Source organism: Oncorhynchus clarkii, chromosome 9 (genome assembly GCF_045791955.1).
Source record: "Oncorhynchus clarkii lewisi isolate Uvic-CL-2024 chromosome 9, UVic_Ocla_1.0, whole genome shotgun sequence".
NCBI lineage: Eukaryota > Metazoa > Chordata > Actinopteri > Salmoniformes > Salmonidae > Oncorhynchus > Oncorhynchus clarkii.
The window spans coordinates 70700484-70719613 of NC_092155.1; the positions used below are offsets into that span (position 1 = coordinate 70700484).

Genomic DNA, 19130 nt, shown 5'->3' on the forward strand with positions numbered 1-19130 from the left:
ACCACTCCCTCTGCAACGGGATCCTGGACTTCCTGATGGGCCGCCCCCAGGTGGTGAGGGTAGGTAGCAACACATCTGCCACGCTGATCCTCAACACTGGAGCTCCCCAAGGGTGCGTGCTCAGTCCCCTCCTGTTCTCCCTGTTCACCCATGACGGCATGGCCAGGCACGACTCCAACACCATCATTAAGTTTGCTGACGACATAACAGTGGTAGGCCTGATCACCGACAACGACGAGACAGCCTATAGGAGGAGGTCAGAGACCTGGCCGGGTGGTGCCAGAATAACAACCTATCCCTCAACATGATCAAGACTAAGGAGATGATTGTGGACTACAGGAAAAGGAGCACCGAGCACGTCCCCATTCTCATCGACGGGGCTGTAGTGGAGCAGGTTGAGAGCTTCAAATTCCTTGGTGTCCACATCTACCAAGAATGGTCCAAACACACCAACACAGTCGTGAAGAGGGCACGACAAAGCCTATTCCCCCTCAGGAAACAAAAGATTTGGCATGGGTCCTGAGATCCTCAAAAGGTTCTACAGCTGCAACATCGAGAGCATCCTGACCGGTTGCATCACTGCCTGGTACGGCAATTGCTCGGCCTACGACCGCAAGGCACTTCAGAGGGTAGTGCGTACGACCCAGTACATCACTGGGGCAAAGCTGCATGCCATCCAGGACCTCTACACCAGGCGGTGTCAGAGGAAGGCCCTGAAAATTGTCAAAGACCCCAGCCACCCCAGTCATAAACTGTTCTCTCAACAACCGCATGGCAAGCGGTACTGGAGTGCCAAGTCTAGGACAAAAAGGCTTCTCAACAGTTTTTACCCCCAAGCCATAAGACTCCTGAACAGGTAACTAAATGGTTACCTGGACTATTTGCATTGTGTGCCCCCCCAACCCCTCTTTTACGCTGCTGCTACTCTCTGTTTATCTTATATGCATAGTCAATTTAACTATACATTCATGTACATAGTACCTCAATTGGCCCGACCAACCAGTGCTCCCGCACATTGGCTAACCAGGCTGTCTGCATTGTGTCCCACCACCCGCCAACACCTATTTTACGCTACTGCTACTCTCTATTCATCATATATGCATAGTCACTTTAATCATACCCACATGTACATACTACCTCAATAAGCCTGACTAACCGGTGTCTGTATATAGCCTTGCTACTCTTATTTTCAAATGTGACAGCTAGTATTAGTGGGGTCTGACAAATAACGAAAAGACATTAAAGACAAAAGACTTGATAATTTACATACATTTAAAAACATTAACATGTAGTGTGTGTGTGCATCTATCAGTTACACATACATGTCAGTACATACACACAAGTAGGTCACACGGGGGAGAGACGTTGTGGCGTGAGGTTTGCACACTCTTGTCATTCTCTCAACCAGCTTCATGAGGAACGCTTTTCCAGCAGTCTTGAAGGAGTTCCCACATATGCTGAGCACTTGTTGGCTGCTTTTCCTTCACTATGCGGTCCTACTCATCTCAAACCATCTCAACTGGGTTGAGGCTGGGTGATTGTGTAGGCCAGGTCATCTGATGCAGTACTCCATCACTCTCCTTCTTGATCAAATAGCCCTTAAACAGCCTGGAGGTTTTGGGACATTGTCCTGTTGAAAAACAAATGATAGTCCCACTAAGTGCAAACCAGATGGGAGGACGTATCGCTGCTGTGGTAGCCATGCTGGTTAAGTGGGCCGTGAATTCTAAATAAATCACTGACACTGTCACCAGCAAAGCAGCCCCACACCATCACACCTCCTCTTCAATGCTTCACGGTGGGAACCACACATGCGGAGATCATTGGTTCACCTACTCTGCGTCTCACAAAGACACGGCGGTTGGAACCAAATATCTCAAATTTGGACCCATCAGATCAAAGAACAGATATTCACCAGTCTAATGTCCATTGCTCATGTTTCTTGGCCCAAGCAAGTCTTTTCTTATTATTGTTGTCCTTTAGTAGTGGTTTCTTTGCAGCAATTTGAGTTGGTGCCCCCCCTTGGGTTGTGCCGTGGCGGAGATCTTTGTGGGCTATACTCGGCCTTGTCTCAGGATGGTAAGTTGGTGGTTGAAGATATCCCTCCAGTGGTGTGGGGGCTGTGCTTTGGCAAAGTTGGAGGGGTTATATCCTTCCTGTTTGGCCCTGTCCCCATCCTCAGTTTTCTCCAGTCATAGCCATTATTTCAACTCTGTAACTATTTGCCTCATCGTAAAACCCTTGAGCAGTTTCCTTCCTCTCTGGCAACTGAGTAATGAATGACACTTGTATCTTTGTAGTGACTGGATGTATTGAAAGAACATCCAAAATGTAATTAATAACTTCACCATGCTCAAAGGGATATTCAATGTCTATTTTTTTTACCCATCTACCAATAGGTGCCCTTCCTTGTGAAAACCTCCCTGGTCTTTGTGGTTGAATCGGTGTTTGAAATTCACTGCTTGATTGAGGGACCTTACAGATAATTGTATGTGTGGGGTACAGAGATGAGATAGTCATACAAAAAAACACTATAGTTGCACACAGAGTGACTTTTATAAGTAAATGTTTACTTCTGAACTTTCTTCTGAAAATGTAGGCTTGCCATAACAAAGGGGTTCAATAATTATCGACTCAAGACATTTCAGCTTTCGAAAAACTTAATTCCACTTTGACATTATGGGGTATTGTGTGTAGGCCAGTGACAAAAAGATTCAGGGTGTAACACAACAAAATGTGGAAAAAGTAACAACAAAACCTGGGAAAAAATTAAGGTTTGTAAATACTTTCATAAAGTACTGTATGAGAAAAGATACTTGAACAAGGAGAGGATGCAGGGCGGTAGCTCCACCCCACTCACTCTGCAAGTTTCGCGTCAAATCTATGGGCCAAATGTCCCCTGCCTTTTCAAATTTCAAAAGATGCTTACACCCTGCTAAATCGTGATTTGTTCCAAATAACCAGTGAGGAAAAACCTGCGAGCCGGAACAACTACAGATAGCTGAATAATCAAAATGTCAGAATGAACTAAATCTAAACTTTTGCATGATAACCAGGCATTTTCTGAACTCTTCCACCACATTTTGTTCTATGAATGGTTGTGTTTGATTACCACCTCCTGCTACTCACGAAAGCTGTGAGAGCACCTTCTGGTCTGCCATTGAAAGATAATGTGTAGTGTGGTCTGGCACAGTGCTGGGGATAAAACATTAAGCAGCTGAGATGTGTCTCTGGAGGTTTTGGGTAGAGATGTCTATCATAATCTAAGCATTAGGTCAGACACAATCAGTTTGGCTACTGTAGTTATAGGGAAACATAGAACTGCCTTTAGAAATGCACAACAATTACTTGTAGCCTAGATTATACATGATATTGGCAAGGAACATTCAAATCATACAGAATTTCAATGCTGGGTGACAGGTAGGGGCAAAGTTACTACATGAAGCAGAAACACTTACATTTGTGTATAGCCAAAAAACACTGATGGGAGTGAAGACAATACTATCTCTCATTGAGCTTGTCGGAAACATCACACAATGTCTGTAAATGTTAGCTATTTAATAAAAAGTAAGACTTAGAAAATGTGATTCAAAGAAACAGGAGGCATTCGATGACAATAGCGTCAATGCACTAACTGCTATTCAGTTCTCTCCAGTGCTGTAAGCTTCATAAATCAATTTCCTCCCAGTAAGACTGACTTCCTGTTGCAGAGACTCTGCAGCCATGCAGAGAGTTCAACAGCACTTTGCTTACTTACTCAGAATAATGTCTATGTATCTACACACTGAGCATTAGCGGGAAAATGTAGTCAGGTTGCCATGGAAATGTCCTGTGCAGCTCATCAGGAGAATCTATGATCAGGAACTCCACAAGGACGTGGCTACTGAGTGCCCCTCAACCATCTTCCTTCTTTCCTTCCTTCAGTCTGCCAAAAGGAGAGGAAAGTCTCACCCTGTATGAAATCACACCCTGTATGTTCATTTCACTGTGTCTTCCTCCTTTTCACACATTTCTTTCATTTGGGACTACTCATCTCAGCTGTTGTCTTCTTCTAAGTGTCGTAGCCTGTCCCCTGTCTCAGGGCCACTCTGTCATCTCAGTGTTGTGGCCTGTCCTCTGTCTCATGGCCACTCTGTCATCTCAGTGTCACGGCCTGTCCCCTGTCTCAGGGCCACTCTGTCATCATAGGTCAGTGACTTTATTCTCCACGGCAGCCGAGATCTGCTGGAGCCTGTATCCCAGCTGCATCTTCTGAGCTGTAGAGTCCTCCTCTAGAGCAGTGATGATCTGGGAGGAGGGAGTACCAATAACAGGTTCAAGTAACTGTCCAGTGAAAATCACACTTTTTTAAATGTTTTATTTTTCCCTTTCTTCATTTTTTTACACTCCAAAAACAAACTCATACATTCGAACGACAACTTACAGACACATACAAACAATGACTACATCTCATCTGTCCAGACCAGCCTGCTCACACCCCCATCTCTCGTGCATTATTGTTTGCAACTTTTTGTCTCAGTCGTCCATGCTATTACAATATTTAAATAATACATAAGTAGATGTTTCCATTGTGTCAATGATTGGGATTGATTGACTTCCACGTTTTTAGTATACATTTTTTTCAAAATGAGTGATGATAAGAGAATCGTCCAGATCATTGTGTATCTCACTACACCCTATATGTCATGTCTTGAAATATGCAGACTGATGGATTAAAAGTAAGTTTATATTGTAATACTTCCAACAGCAAACGTTCTAGCTTCTCCCACAACTTCAGAATTGAATGGCATTCCCAGAAAGAATGGATTATTCAGTCATTATTAGTCTTACACTTTTCCAGCCTTTGTGCTGTATAATTTGTGAATTGTCTTATGCATAATACATTCTGTACATTCGTTCATACTGGAGCGTTAACTGTCATTTCATTAGTTATGCTCCAACTTTCCCTCCATTTTATGCCAACATCAGTTCCTTTTAAATCTTGTTTCCAACAGTTTATATATATTTTTTCTAATAGATGGTCAGGTGGATATGGTCTCTGCAAGGTTTTGTAGATCTTTCATATGAACATCCTTTTCTGACTCAAATAAGATTCCCTCAGGTTGCTCTTGTCACGAGTCCGACCGAGTGTGTTTCCCTTTCCCGGGCGGGTGGCGCCGGGTGGCACCGGCCTATTAGCTGCCACTGATTGTTTTTCCTCCCCCTCCTTGTATGTTGAGTGGTAGCACCTGTGTATGTTTAATTAGTTTGTCTTTATTAGACAGCCGGCCCGCCTGGTTGTTGTGCGGGATTATTTCTATGTAACCTTCGGCTCTGTGGTATAGGCACGTGTTAGTGCCCGGTCGGGATTGTTTCCCATTGTACATTTTGATTCCCTGTGTTTTGGGAACGTAACTTTTGTGAGCACCCTGTGGTGCGTTGGTGCGGTTAAAAGACGCGCAGCATTGAACTCTCTGTCTCCTGCATTTGACTCCACACCCACGACACCCGGAGCATTACAGAATCCCGCACCTATCAAATTGAATGGAGTCAGCAGGAGCAGCAGCCAACCCTCTCCCATCGATGGAGGAACGGGTTCTCCACCACACCACCGTCCTTCATCAGATCGGATCCGCGATGGATCAAGTGATGGAGAGAATGGACAGATGGGAGAGGAGTGGGCTCCTCTCTCCACCTTCGGCACCCACGGTTCCGGACTCCCCATCTCCCGACTCCAGCACCCTCCGTCTGACGCTACCGAGGGCTTATGATGGAGCGGCGGCGGGTTGCCAGGGGTTTCTGCTTCAGCTGGAGCTATACCTGGCCACCATCAGACCCACTCCCTCAGGAGCAGAGAGGGTGAGTGTCCTCATCTCCTGCCTCACGGGTCGTGCCCTGGAGTGGGCGAACGCAGTCTGGAATGGCCCAGACTCAGCGCGGGAGCACTACCCAGCGCGGGAGAACGACTATTTCACCTCAGGCAGGAGAGGAGGAGCGCCCAGGATTACGCGCTGGAGTTCCGGACCTTGGCAGCCGGATCTGGGTGGAACGACAGGGCCCTTATGGACCACTACAGGTGTAGTCTCCGAGAGGACGTCCGCCGGGAGTTAGCGTGTCGGGACACCACTCTGTCACTGGATCAGCTGATTGACATGTCCATTCGACTGGATAATCTGCTGACTGCCCGCGGGCGTTCAGAGAGGGTCCTGTGCGTTCCACCACCCAGCCCCTCCGCTCCCATTCCGATGGAGTTGGGAGGGGCTGCGCCGAGGGGTACCGGAGGAGGAGGCCTTCCCTGCACCAACTGTGGTCGGAGAGGAAACACGTCTGATCGGTGCTGGGGGGGTCCGTCTGGGAGTAGAGATGGCAGGCGGAACGCTTCTCGGTCACCCCAGGTGAGTCAGCATCAAACTCACCCAGAACCCTCTGTTGGCCACATGTTTGTCTTAACTTTTTTCCTTCGCTTTTTTCCCTCTTCCCAGCATAGGGCGTTAGTCGATTCAGGTGCAGCTGGGAACTTTATGGATCGCGGACTCGCCCTTAAGTAAGGGGTTCCGCTGGTGCCGATAGATTCTCCTTTCCCCGTGCACTCCCTAGATAGCCGGCCATTAGGGTCAGGGATGGTCAGGGAGACCACGGTCCCACTGGACATGGTGACGCAGGGGAATCATAGGGAGCGTATCAGTTTCTTTATTATTGATTCGCCTGCGTTTCCAGTGGTGCTGGGGACTCCCTGGCTGGCCCGGCACAATCCTAAAATTTCGTGGAGACAGGGGGTTCTCCAGGGGTGGTCAGAGGAGTGTTCTGGAAGGTGTTTGGGAGTTTCCATCGGTGCCACGTCGGTGGAGAGTCCAGACCAGGGTTCCACGGTGTGCATTCCCCTCGAGTATGCCGATTTGGCAATCGCTTTCAGTAGTGAAAGCGACTAAATTACCACCTTATCGACCGGGAAGGGATTGTACGATAGATCTCCAGGTAGACGCTGCGCTTCCCAAGAGTCACGTGTACCCGCTGTCCCAGGAGGATACGTTGGCAATGGAGACATATGTCACGGAGGTGCTGGGACAGGGGTACATTCGGTCCTCCATTTCACCCGTCTCATCGAGTTTCTTTTTTGTGAGGAAAAAGGAGGGAGGTTTGCGTCCGTGTATCGATTATAGAGGTCTAAACGCCATCACAGTGGGGTATAGTTACCCTCTACCTCTCATCGCTACGGCGGTGGAATCGTTCCACGGAGCGCAGTTCTTCACAAAACTGGATCTCAGGAGCGTGTATAGTTTGGTGCGTATTCGGAAGGGAGACGAGTGGAAAACCGCATTTAGTACTACATCAGGCCACTATGAGTACCTCGTCATGCCGTATGGGTTAAAAAATGCTCCAGACGTTTTTCAATCCTTTGTAGACGAGATTCTCAGGGACCTGTGCGGGCAGGGAGTGGTTGTTTATATCGATGACATTCTGATCTACTCGGCCACTCACACCGCGCATGTGTCTCTGGTGCGCAAGGTGCTTGGTAGACTGCTGGAGCATGACCTATACGTCAAGGCTGAGAAATGCGTGTTCTCTAAACGAGCCGTCTCTTTTCTGGGATATCGCATTTCCACCTCGGGGGTAGTGATGGAGGGTGACCGCATTAGGGCCGTGCGTAATTGGCCGACTCTGACCACTGTAAAGGAGGTGCAGCGGTTTCTGGGTTTTGCCAACTACTACCGGAGGTTTATCCGGGGTTTTGGCCAGGTAGAGGCTCCCATCACCTCACTGCTGAAGGGGGGCCCGGTGCGTTTGCAGTGGTCAGCAGAGGCGGACGGAGCATTCAACAAGTTGAAGGCGCTGTTTACTGATGCGCCCGTGTTGGCGCATCCGGACCCCTCTCTAGCATTCATAGTGGAGGTGGACGCGTCCGAGGCTGGGGTGGGTGCCATGCTATCACAGCGCTCGGGTACGCCACCAAAACTCCGCCCCTGCGCTTTCTTCTCAAGGAAGCTCAGCCCAGCAGAGCGTAACTATGATGTGGGGGACCGGGAGTTGCTAGCGGTGGTTAGAGCTCTGAAGGTGTGGAGACACTGGCTTGAGGGGGCTAAACACCCCTTTCTCATCTGGACCGACCACCAGAATCTGGAGTATATTCGGGTAGCTAGGAGACTTAACCCACGTCAGGCAAGGTGGGCCATGTTCTTCCGGTTTACTTTGTCTTATAGACCCGGCTCCCAGAACGTGAAGGCTGACGCACTGTCCCGCCTTTATGACACGGAGGATGGGTCCACCGAACCTACTCCCATCCTTCCCGCCTCGAAGCTGGTAGCCCCAGTGGTATGGGAGGTGGACTCGGACATCGAGCGGGCGTTACGGGCTGAACCCGCGCCTCCTCAGTGTCCAGCGGGGCGAAGGTACGTGCCGCTTGGTGTTCGGGACAAACTGATTCAGTGGGCTCACGTCCTACCCTCCTCGGGTCACCCTGGGGTGACGAGGACAGTGGGGAGCCTTCAGGGGAGGTATTGGTGGCCTACGTTGGCTAAGGACGTTAAGGGTTATGTCTCCTCCTGTTCAGTGTGCGCTCAGAGTAAGGCTCCTAGGCACCTTCCTAGAGGGAAGCTACACCCCCTCCCCGTTCCACAGCGGCCATGGTCACATCTGTCCATAGATTTCCTAACCGATCTCCCGCCGTCTCAGGGGAACACCACGGTTCTAGTGATTGTGGATCGGTTCTCTAAGTCCTGCCGTCTCCTCCCGTTGCCCGGTATCCCTATAGCCCTACAGACTGCGGAGGCGCTATTCACCCATGTCTTCCGGCACTACGGGGTGCCGGAGGACATCGTTTCTGATCGGGGCCCCAAATTCACGTCCCGGGTATGGAGAGCGTTCATGGAACGCTTGGGGGTCTCTGTCAGCCTGACCTCCGGTTATCACCCCGAGAGTAATGGGCAGGTGGAGAGAGTGAACCAGGAGGTGGGTAGGTTTCTGCGGTCGTATTGCCAGGATCGGCCAGGGGAGTGGGCACGATACATTCCCTGGGCTGAAATGGCTCAGAACTCACTACGCCACTCCTCTACTAACGTGTCCCCTTTTCAGTGTGTGTTGGTGTACCAGCCGGTCCTGGCACCATGGCATCCGAGCCAGACCGAGGCTCCTGCGGTGGAGGAATGGGTACAGCGCTCCAAGGAGACCTGGAGGGCCGTCCAGGAATCTCTACGACAAGCGAGTGGACGGCAGAAGAGGAGTGCTGACCGCCACCGCAGTGAGGCCCCCGTGTTTGTACCGGGGGACAGGGTCTGGCTCTCGACCTGAAACCTACCTCTCCGCTTGCCCTGCCGGAAGCTGGGTCCGCAGTGTGTAGGGCCCTTTAAAGTCCTGAGGAGAATAAACAAGGTGTGTTATCGATTACAACTCCCTTCCTATTATCGTATTAACCCCTCGTTTCATGTGTCTCTCCTCAGGCCGGTGGTAGCTGGTCCCCTGCAGGACAGTGAGGTACCGGAGGTCCCTCCCCCCCCGCTGGACATCGAGGGGTCCCCGGCGTACACGATCCGGGCCATTCTGGACTCAAGACGCCGGGTGAGGGGCCTGCAGTACCTCGTGGACTGGGAGGGGTACGGTCCGGAGGAGAGGTGCTGGGTACCGGTGGGGGACATCTTGGATCCCTCCATGTTGAGGGATTTCCATTGCCTCCATCCGGATCGCCCTGCACCTCATCCTCGGGGGCGACCTCGAGGCCGGTGTCGGCGCGCTGCGGGAGCCGCGCGTCAGGGGGGGGGGGGTACTGTCACGAGTCCGACCGAGGGTGTTTCCCTTTCCCGGGCGGATGGCGCTCGGCGGTCGTCGTCACCGGCCTATTAGCTGCCACTGATTGTTTTTCCACCCCCTCCTTGTATGTTGAGTGGTAGCACCTGTGTATGTTTAATTAGTTTGTCTTTATTAGACAGCCGGCCCGCCTGGTTGTTGTGCGGGATTATGTCTATGTAACCTTCGGCTCTGTGGTATAGGCACGTGTTAGTGCCCGGTCGGGATTGTCTCCCATTGTACATTTTGATTCCCTGTGTTTTGGGAACGTAACTTTTGTGAGCACCCTGTGGTGCGTTGGTGCGGTTAAAAGACGCGCAGCATTGAACTCTCTGTCTCCTGCATTTGACTCCACACCCACGACACCCGGAGCATTACAGCTCTGATGTCCAAAAGATTTCAAATCGAAATTTTGTGATATGTAACTTTTACGCTGCATGTATTTGAAACTATCTACATTGGTCAGTCAAAAATTACTTTTAATCCTGTCATGGAAAAAAAAATATTTTCGGTTACCAAGTAAATTACGGTTTCTACGCCTTTTGATTTCCATGTGGGCCTATTCCTTGATTCATTCTGTAAAGCTATCCAAGGATTATTCCGTAAGGTTGTGTTTCTAGGGAGTGATATTGGTTCTCGTAAAATATTTTTCATTTTCTTCCATATCGTTATAGTGTTCTTAACTATGAAGTTGTTAATGTTCTTAGCTCTATCCTCCGAAAATAGACACGTAAAAAGATTCTGAGGATGAGCATGCACATCTTAAACATGTACCCGTTGTTCTTCTTTAGTGCATTTACCTATATGTCACATGTAAAAGCCTTGGGTAGCGAGTTGATACAATTCCAAGTTTGGAAGGTTAAAACCACCCTCAGATTTAAGAAGATGTAAAACTTGTATTTTTATTCTAAGAATTTTATGTGCCCATATAAAGTCTATAATGATCGAGTATACTTTTTTACAGAATGTCTTCGGTGGGATAATTGCTATTACCAAAAATAATACAGAAAATGTATACAAAAACGTTGGCAGCCATTCTAAAGAGGTTTATTCTACCTATAAGATTTTGGGGAATATTATTCAATTGAATTAAATCTCAACTTTATTCCATTACTCAACAATATGAATTATCTTTATATATGTGTTGTTTATGGTCATTTATTAAGCATCCTAAATATTCCATATTTGTTTGTGGTCCATTTAAAGGCTTTAATTCATCAGTTATTCTTTTCCTTTTTTCCTATTGCCATTATTTTGATTATTCCACGTTAATTTTATAACTTGAGATTTTTGAGTATTCTGAAAAAATCCAATAATGTATTTTTTTTGTGTACATTTTTGCTTTAGGATATTTATACAATATCTTTAATTACATGTATTATTTCCGCTGGAAAGTTAAAAGCTTCCAAAGTTTTGAATAGAAAAGGCCATTCAAGACGATCAAAAGCCATTATTGATTAGAAGTTAATATTCTGTTAACTCATACCCAAATAATGTTGCTGACTCATCCTATACTCTTATTTGTGGCAAAAATTGAAAAACATGTATATCTGAAACAGACCGATTTAAAAAATGCTTGCTATTTCCTCATAGAACATGATGTCATTCTCAGCGGTCTACTCGCTTCTTTTTTAACATACTTAATCAAAACTATTTGGAAGGAAAACTATTTCACTCATATTGTAATTAATTATAGGTCATATTAGAGAAATCTGGAAACACTGGACAGTTACTTTAAGACAGACAATTGATTTTGTTTATCTCAGCTAGCTTAACATCTAATGGAAATTACAAGGAAGGGGCTGAAAAGCCTCGATGGATAGAAATGGAGGACTCACCTGATCATAGTACTTGTTGATGTACTTATACAGTTCATGCAGGGCCACAAGGTAGTTCACCTCGCCAGCATAATTCTGTAAAGAAAGAAGGTAGAAATACTCAGTAAAACTTTGTTGGTACAAAACTTCTACGTGATCTATAGAAAAACAACCTAAGACCTACAGCACAATATTCATCTCAAAACATGCACCAAGGTGTAGTTATTTTAAAATGTAACATACTCGAGACAGTTCTGCAAGTGCAGAATTCATTTCCTGGTCACTGGCAGAAATGGTCTGCCTGATGTCAGCATAGTATCTGAAAGGAGGGGGGGGTAGTGAAGGAATGGGAATCTGAGATTATTGCACCTTCCATAATATCCATATGCTATCCATGTCTCATACAACACTAATTCATCAATTTCATGCAAATGAATACATTACAATTCTTCTGACATGAGTTCCCTATATAGCTACGGCAGTGGTGTGTGCTGCCAAGCCGACAGACTCTCCCCAGAAGAATCCCTGCATGCTCAGTGAGCCCGCTCCATGGCACTGACAGATTGGCTGTGCCCTCTCTGCCTTGCCCAGGGTCATATTCTCACCTCTCTACCATCTGCTTGTACCGTGGGATATCTCTGGCATACAGCAACTTGTTGATAGGAGAGTCCTAGAATGAAAAAATAAAATGTTCTACTCAAAACACAGTACGGTTCCATGAGTGTTTAGCACCTGCATGCTCTCGTACTCTCTCTCTGTTCTTCTTTATTTCATTCAATCCCCCCTGGCATCTCTACTTTCCCTTCATTTCTGCTAGACCTTCCATTCCTCCAGGCCATTAACCTTCTCAGTAATGTCTCCTCTCCGTGTTTGTCTCACCCTGCCCAGCTTGTGCTCTGCAATGGTACAGGAATCCATGAAGGTCTGGGCTATGACAGACAACACAGCATCCACGTGGTCTGATGCCTGAACGTCAAAGATGAACTGAGGGTTCTTCAGGATGTTAATCCAGAACCTCAGGGGTAAACTGGTGGGAAAACAAACAAGTAGCTCAATCAATTTAGGAGTCTACAATCTCACCATGTTCAACCCGTAGACCAATGTGCCTCACAGAGTGTAGTCTAACATTCGCAATCGCAGATGTACTTTCGAGAAGATGGGTAATATTGCCCATGCTACGTCAATGGGCCACCCGGTGCATTCTGGGCTATTGTGGGAGTGAATGTGATTCTATTGAGTGCAAGCTTAAAAATCTAACATTAGCACAAATTTCCTCAACAAGAACTTCAACATTACAAATATTTTCTGAGATGTGAGATAATTGTAATAATAATGTAAGTAAGATGGAGCAGAAGGCAGACGTTTTATGTGCCCAAACCGATTGTGTTATTTTGGTAGGTTATTTGCGTTGTTTGTAACATATTTGTTTACTTGTTTTGTACATAATGTTGCCGCTACCGTCTCTTATGACCGAAAATAACTTCTGGACATCAGGACTGAGATTATTCACCACGGACTGGCAGAATAATTTTCTTTAACGAGTCTGGCGAGGCTGACGCGAACGATATACTGCTTTCTCGGGAACAGACCCAGATTCCCGTGATTTGTGTGAAGAGGAGGCGGAGAAAAAGGGGCCGGAGGGCGGGCTGCCTTCTGAGAATTCGTAGGCAATCGAATAAACCCCCACTTCCTTTCATTCTACTAGCAAACGTGCAATCTTTGGACAACAAAATAGATGATCTACGCGGAAGATTAAACTACCAAATGGATATTAAAAACTGTGATATCTTATGCTTCACGGAGTCGTGGCTGAATGATGACACTATCAACATACAGCTGGCTGGCTATATGCTGCACCGACAGGATAGAACAGCGGCATATGGTAAGACAAGGGGCGGCGGACTGTGTATTTTGTAAATAACAGCTGGTGCACGATATCTAAGGAAGTCTCGAGCTATTGCTCGCCTGAGGTAGAGTATCTCATAATAAGCTGTAGACCACACTATCTACCTAGAGAGTTTTCATCTGTATTTTTCGTAGCTGTTTACATACCACCACAGTCAGAGGCTGGCACTAAGACAGCATTGAATGAGCTGTATTCCGCCATAAGCAAAAAAAATAACTCCTAGTAGCCGGGGACTTTAATGCAGGGAAACTTAAATCTGTTTAACCAAATTTCTATCAGTATGTTAAATGTGCAACCAGAGGAAAAAAACACCTTTACTCCACACACAGAGAAACATACAAAGCTCTCCGTTGCCCTTCATTTGCCAAATCTGACCGTAATTATATCCTCCTGATTCCATAAAAAATTAAAGCAGGGAGCACCAGTGACTAGATCAATGAAAAAGTCTGATTAAGCAGATGCTAAGCATGACTGTTTGGGATTCCTCCAATGGCATTGACAAGTACACCACATCAGTCATTGGCTTCATCAATAAGTGCATCGATGACGTCGTCCCCTATGTGACCGTACGTACATACCCCAACCAGAAGCCATGGATTACAGGCAACATCCGCACTGAGCTAAAGGCTAGAGCTGCCACTTTCAAGGAGCGGGACTCTAACCCAGAAGCTTATAAGAAATCCCGCTACGCCCTCCGACGAACCATCCAACAGACAAAGTGTCAATACAGGACTAAGATCGAATCGTACTACACCGGCTCTGATGCTCGTCGGATGTGGCAGGGCTTGCAAACCATTACATTCTACAAAGGGAAGCACAGCCGAGAGCTGCCCAGTGACACAAGCCTACCAGACGAGCTAAACTACTTCTATGCTCGCTTCAAGGCAAATAACACAGAAACATGCATGAGAACACCAGCACAACAACACTGTGATCACACTCTTCGCAGTCGATGTGAGTAAGACCTTTAAACAGGTCAACATTCACAAGGCCACAGGGCCAGACGGATTACCAGGACGTGTACTGTCCGGGTCTGTAATACCAATATGCTTTAAGCAGACCACCATAGCGTCTGTTCCCAAGAACACTAAGATAACCTTCCTGAATGACTACCTGTAGCCATGAAGTGCTTTGAAAGGCTGGTCATGGCTCACATCAACACCATTATCCCAGAAACCCTAGACCCACTCCAATGTGCATACTGCCCAAACAGATCCACAGAAGATCCTTTCCCACCTTGAAAAAAGAAACACCTATGTGAGAATGCTATTCAATGACTCAGCATTCAACACCATAGTGCCCTCAAAGTTAATCAATAAGCTAAGGACCCTGGGACTAAACACCTCCCTCTGCAACTGGATCCTGGACTTCCTGACGGGCCACTCCCAGGTGGAAAGGGTAGGTAAAAACACATCCGCCACGCTGATCCTCAACACAGGGGCCCCTCAGGGGTGCGTGCTCAGTCCCCTCCTGTACTCCATGTTCACTCATGACTGCACAGCCAGGCACGACTTCAACACCATCATTAAGTTTTCCGACGACACAACAGTGGTAGGCCTGATCACGGACAACGATGAGACAGCCTATAGGGAGGAGGTCAGAGACCTGGCCGTGTGGTGCCAGTACAACCACCTCTCCCTCAACGTGATCAGGACAAAGAAGATGATTGTGGACTACAGGAAAAAGAGGACTGAGCACGTCCCCATTCTCATCGACGGGGCTGCAGTGGAGCAGGTTGAGAGCGTCAAGATCCTTGGTGTCCACATCACCAACGAACTAACATGGTCCAAGCACATCAAGACAGTCGTGAAGAGGGCCCGACAAAACCTATTCCCCCTTAGGAGATTAAAATTATTTGGCATGGGCCCTCAGATCCTCAAAAGTTTCTACAGCTGCACCATCGAGAGCATCCTGACTAGTTGCATCACTGCCTGGTATGGCAACTGCTCGGCCTTCGACCGCATGGCACTACAGAGGGTAGTGCGAACGGCCCAGTACATCACTGGGGCCAAGCTTCCTGCCATCCAGGACCTCTATACCAGGCGGTGTCAGAGGAAGGCCCTAAAAATTGTCAAAGACTCCAGCCACCCTAGTCATACCGGAGCGCCAAGTCTAGGTCCAAGAGGCTTCTAAACAGCTTCTCCCCCAAGCACTAAGACTCATGAACAACTAATCAAATGCCTACCCAGACTATTTGCATCCCCCCTTCTTTTACACCACTGCTACTCTCTGTTGTTATCATCTATGCATAGTCACTTTAATAACTCTACCTACATGTTTTGGCCTTTCTAGGGAGTTTTTCCTAGCCACCGTGCTTCTACACCTGCATTGCTTGCTGTTTGGGGTTTTAGGCTGGGTTTCTGTACAGCACTTTGAGATATCAGCTGATGTACGAAGGGCTTTATAAATAAATTTAATTTGATTTGATGTGCATATTACCTCAATTAACCTGTTCCCCTGCACATTGACTCTGTACCGGTAACCCCTTGTATATAGTCTCGCTATTGTTATTTTACTGCTGCTCTTTAATTACTTGTTACTTTTGATTTCTTATTCTTATCCATATTTTTTAAAACTGCATTGTTGGTTTGGGGCTCTTAAGTAAGCATTTTACTGTAAGTTTCACACCTATTCGGCGCATGTGACTCATAACATTTGATTTGATTTGAATTAACTTGCTATCTGTAGTATCGTATAGCTTTGGAATCGTAACATTACGTACTTTAGAGAAAAATAGACGTTTCTCCACATATACACTGACTTTGAGAACATTGGCCAGTATTGAAATCTGACATGTATGATAGATGTTTTCACTATCTAAAAGTCATATTCCTATTAACTTCTAGTGTAGTGAGAGACTTTATCGCGATGCTTTGTCACATCGGCCGGATTTCTGCCTGCTTGAACGCCAATAACTCAGATACTCATGAAAACGTGAAATGACCCAGAGAATAGATATAACATCACTCGGAGATGCACAAAAACAATATAACATTCAAAATGGGTGAACCTTTCCTTCAATGACGAGGCCCTGATCTGTATTGGTTGCTGTTATTATAAAAGATATGAAACACTTCAGTGTTTGCAAGCAAATAAACCAGTAGTAGTGCTGAGTTGTTACCTGTTAGTCTTCCAGATGTGGATGGTCTCAGAGTCTGTGATGTTGTGTTGCAGAGCCTGCTCATCCAGCAGGTCAAAGAAGTACTTGACAGCCATGGGAACTGGCTGGTTAGTGCTCAGGATCACTGTGAACAAGTCATCCACAAACTTTTGCAGTGTGCCCTGGGAGGGTGAGCAGGAAGTTATGGGAATAAATATGTGCAAATGTTGAGTGTAAATTGTTACAAATACTGTTTTTGGGTGAGCCTGTGTGTGTGGGATTGTGTTGCATGTGCATTATGGCACCTTCATGGAGAGTAGGCGAGTGAGGTAGATCTCAGGGATGGCTTTGGCCCTCTCTCTCTCCCTCAGGCTGCCACGCCTGTGTTTGGGAAGCTCTGGCTCCTCGTTGGCTTTCACCAGGTGCCAGAGCTTCACGCCTCCCTCGTCCCCATCGTCCAACATAGGTGTCTCTGTAAGACAGAGGAACACGCATGGTCACACAGTGCCCCTGCAGGCCATCTCTGACCTAGTCTTGGTAGATAAGGTAAGGTCCCCCATAATACAGTTTCTTCAGAAAAACACCATTGCTAGTTATACAGTATCACACCATAACAAAATAATATTGTGTGAATTGTCTGAATGTGGTTGTTGTGTTCTATTGATGCTAAACACTATCCTATGACCATGCTGCCCTAGATTATAGATTAGTTGAGACTCAATCTCTCCAGGAGTGTAATCATGGCTGTCATTGTGCAGACTCACTCTCTCCAGGAATGTAATCATGGCTGTCATTGTGGATGTGTTTGGTGTTCCGGGGTACCAGTGCAACAGTGGCTCCATCCGGAACCTGCAGACCATTTGTGAAATCATGAAATCAAGTTAACCTCTTATGGCTGGGGGCAGTATTGAGTAGCTTGGATGAATAAGGTGCCCAGAGTAAACTGCCTGCTATTCAGGCCCAGAAGCTAAGATATGCATATTATTCACTGTGAACAAGTCATCCACAAACTTTTGCAGTGTGCCCTGGGAGGGTGAGCAGGAAGTTATGGGAATAAATATGTGCAAATGTTGAGTGTAAATTGTTACAAATACTGTTTTTGGGTGAGCCTGTGTGTGTGGGATTGTGTTGCATGTGCATTATGGCACCTTCATGGAGAGTAGGCGAGTGAGGTAGATCTCAGGGATGGCTTTGGCCCTCTCTCTCTCCCTCAGGCTGCCACGCCTGTGTTTGGGAAGCTCTGGCTCCTCGTTGGCTTTCACCAGGTGCCAGAGCTTCACGCCTCCCTCGTCCCCATCGTCCAACATAGGTGTCTCTGTAAGACAGAGGAACACGCATGGTCACACAGTGCCCCTGCAGGCCATCTCTGACCTAGTCTTGGTAGATAAGGTAAGGTCCCCCATAATACAGTTTCTTCAGAAAAACACCATTGCTAGTTATACAGTATCACACCATAACAAAATAATATTGTGTGAATTGTCTGAATGTGGTTGTTGTGTTCTATTGATGCTAAACACTATCCTATGACCATGCTGCCCTAGATTATAGATTAGTTGAGACTCAATCTCTCCAGGAGTGTAATCATGGCTGTCATTGTGCAGACTCACTCTCTCCAGGAATGTAATCATGGCTGTCATTGTGGATGTGTTTGGTGTTCCGGGGTACCAGTGCAACAGTGGCTCCATCCGGAACCTGCAGACCATTTGTGAAATCATGAAATCAAGTTAACCTCTTATGGCTGGGGGCAGTATTGAGTAGCTTGGATGAATAAGGTGCCCAGAGTAAACTGCCTGCTATTCAGGCCCAGAAGCTAAGATATGCATATTATTAGTACATTTGGATAGAAAACACTCTGAAGTTTCTAAAACTGTTTGAATGATGTCTGTGAGTATAACAGAACTCATATGCCAGGCAAAAACCTGAGAAAAAAATACAACCAGGAAGTGGAAAATCTGAGGTTTGTAGGTTTTCAAGTCTTTGCCTATCCAAGATACAGTGTAAATTTGGTCCGATTGCGGCCGTGAGAGCGACCTGCGTTCCTTTTCATTTCTAAAGACAAAGAAATTGTCCGGTTGAAACATTATTGAAGATTTATGTTAAAAACATCCTAAAGATTGATTCTATACATCGTTTGACATGTTTCTATGAACTGTAATATAACTTTTTTGACTTTTCGTCTGGACTAAGTGACTGCGCCTCGTGAATTTGAATTTGTGAACTAAACACGTGAACAAAAAGGAGGTATTTGGACATGAATTATGGACTTTATTGAACAAAACAAACATTTATTGTGGAACTGAGATTCCTGGTAGTGCATTCTGATGAAGATCATCAAAGGTAAGTGAATATTTATAATGCTATTTCTGACTTCTGTTGACTCCACAACATGGTGGGTATCTGTATGGCTTGTTTTGGTGCCTGAGAGCATGGTGTGCTTTTTCCATAAAGCTTTTTTGAAATTATGGAGAAGTATATCTTTAACAAAGTAACAAAAAGGAGACTTTACAGTGATGTAGTTAGTCATTCTGTTTAAAGGGATTGTTACACATTT

The 19130-nt window shown here is 46.4% G+C and overlaps 1 protein-coding gene across 1 annotated transcript in view; it reads right to left on the reverse strand.

Annotated features, from left to right (window-relative positions):
* Nucleotides 1-2659: 2659 nt before the first annotated feature.
* Nucleotides 2660-19130, reverse strand: part of LOC139416889 (plexin-B1-like) — a 36341-nt gene continuing 19870 nt past the window's right edge. The window contains exons 31-38 of the mRNA XM_071166048.1: nt 18187-18271; nt 17728-17894; nt 16601-16761; nt 12453-12600; nt 12179-12243; nt 11817-11892; nt 11595-11669; nt 2660-4287 (exon numbers count right to left, since the gene is read on the reverse strand). Coding sequence (XP_071022149.1) covers nt 4183-4287; nt 11595-11669; nt 11817-11892; nt 12179-12243; nt 12453-12600; nt 16601-16761; nt 17728-17894; nt 18187-18271 — 882 coding nt within the window. The 3' untranslated portion in view covers nt 2660-4182. The remainder of the gene's footprint in view (nt 4288-11594; nt 11670-11816; nt 11893-12178; nt 12244-12452; nt 12601-16600; nt 16762-17727; nt 17895-18186; nt 18272-19130) is intronic.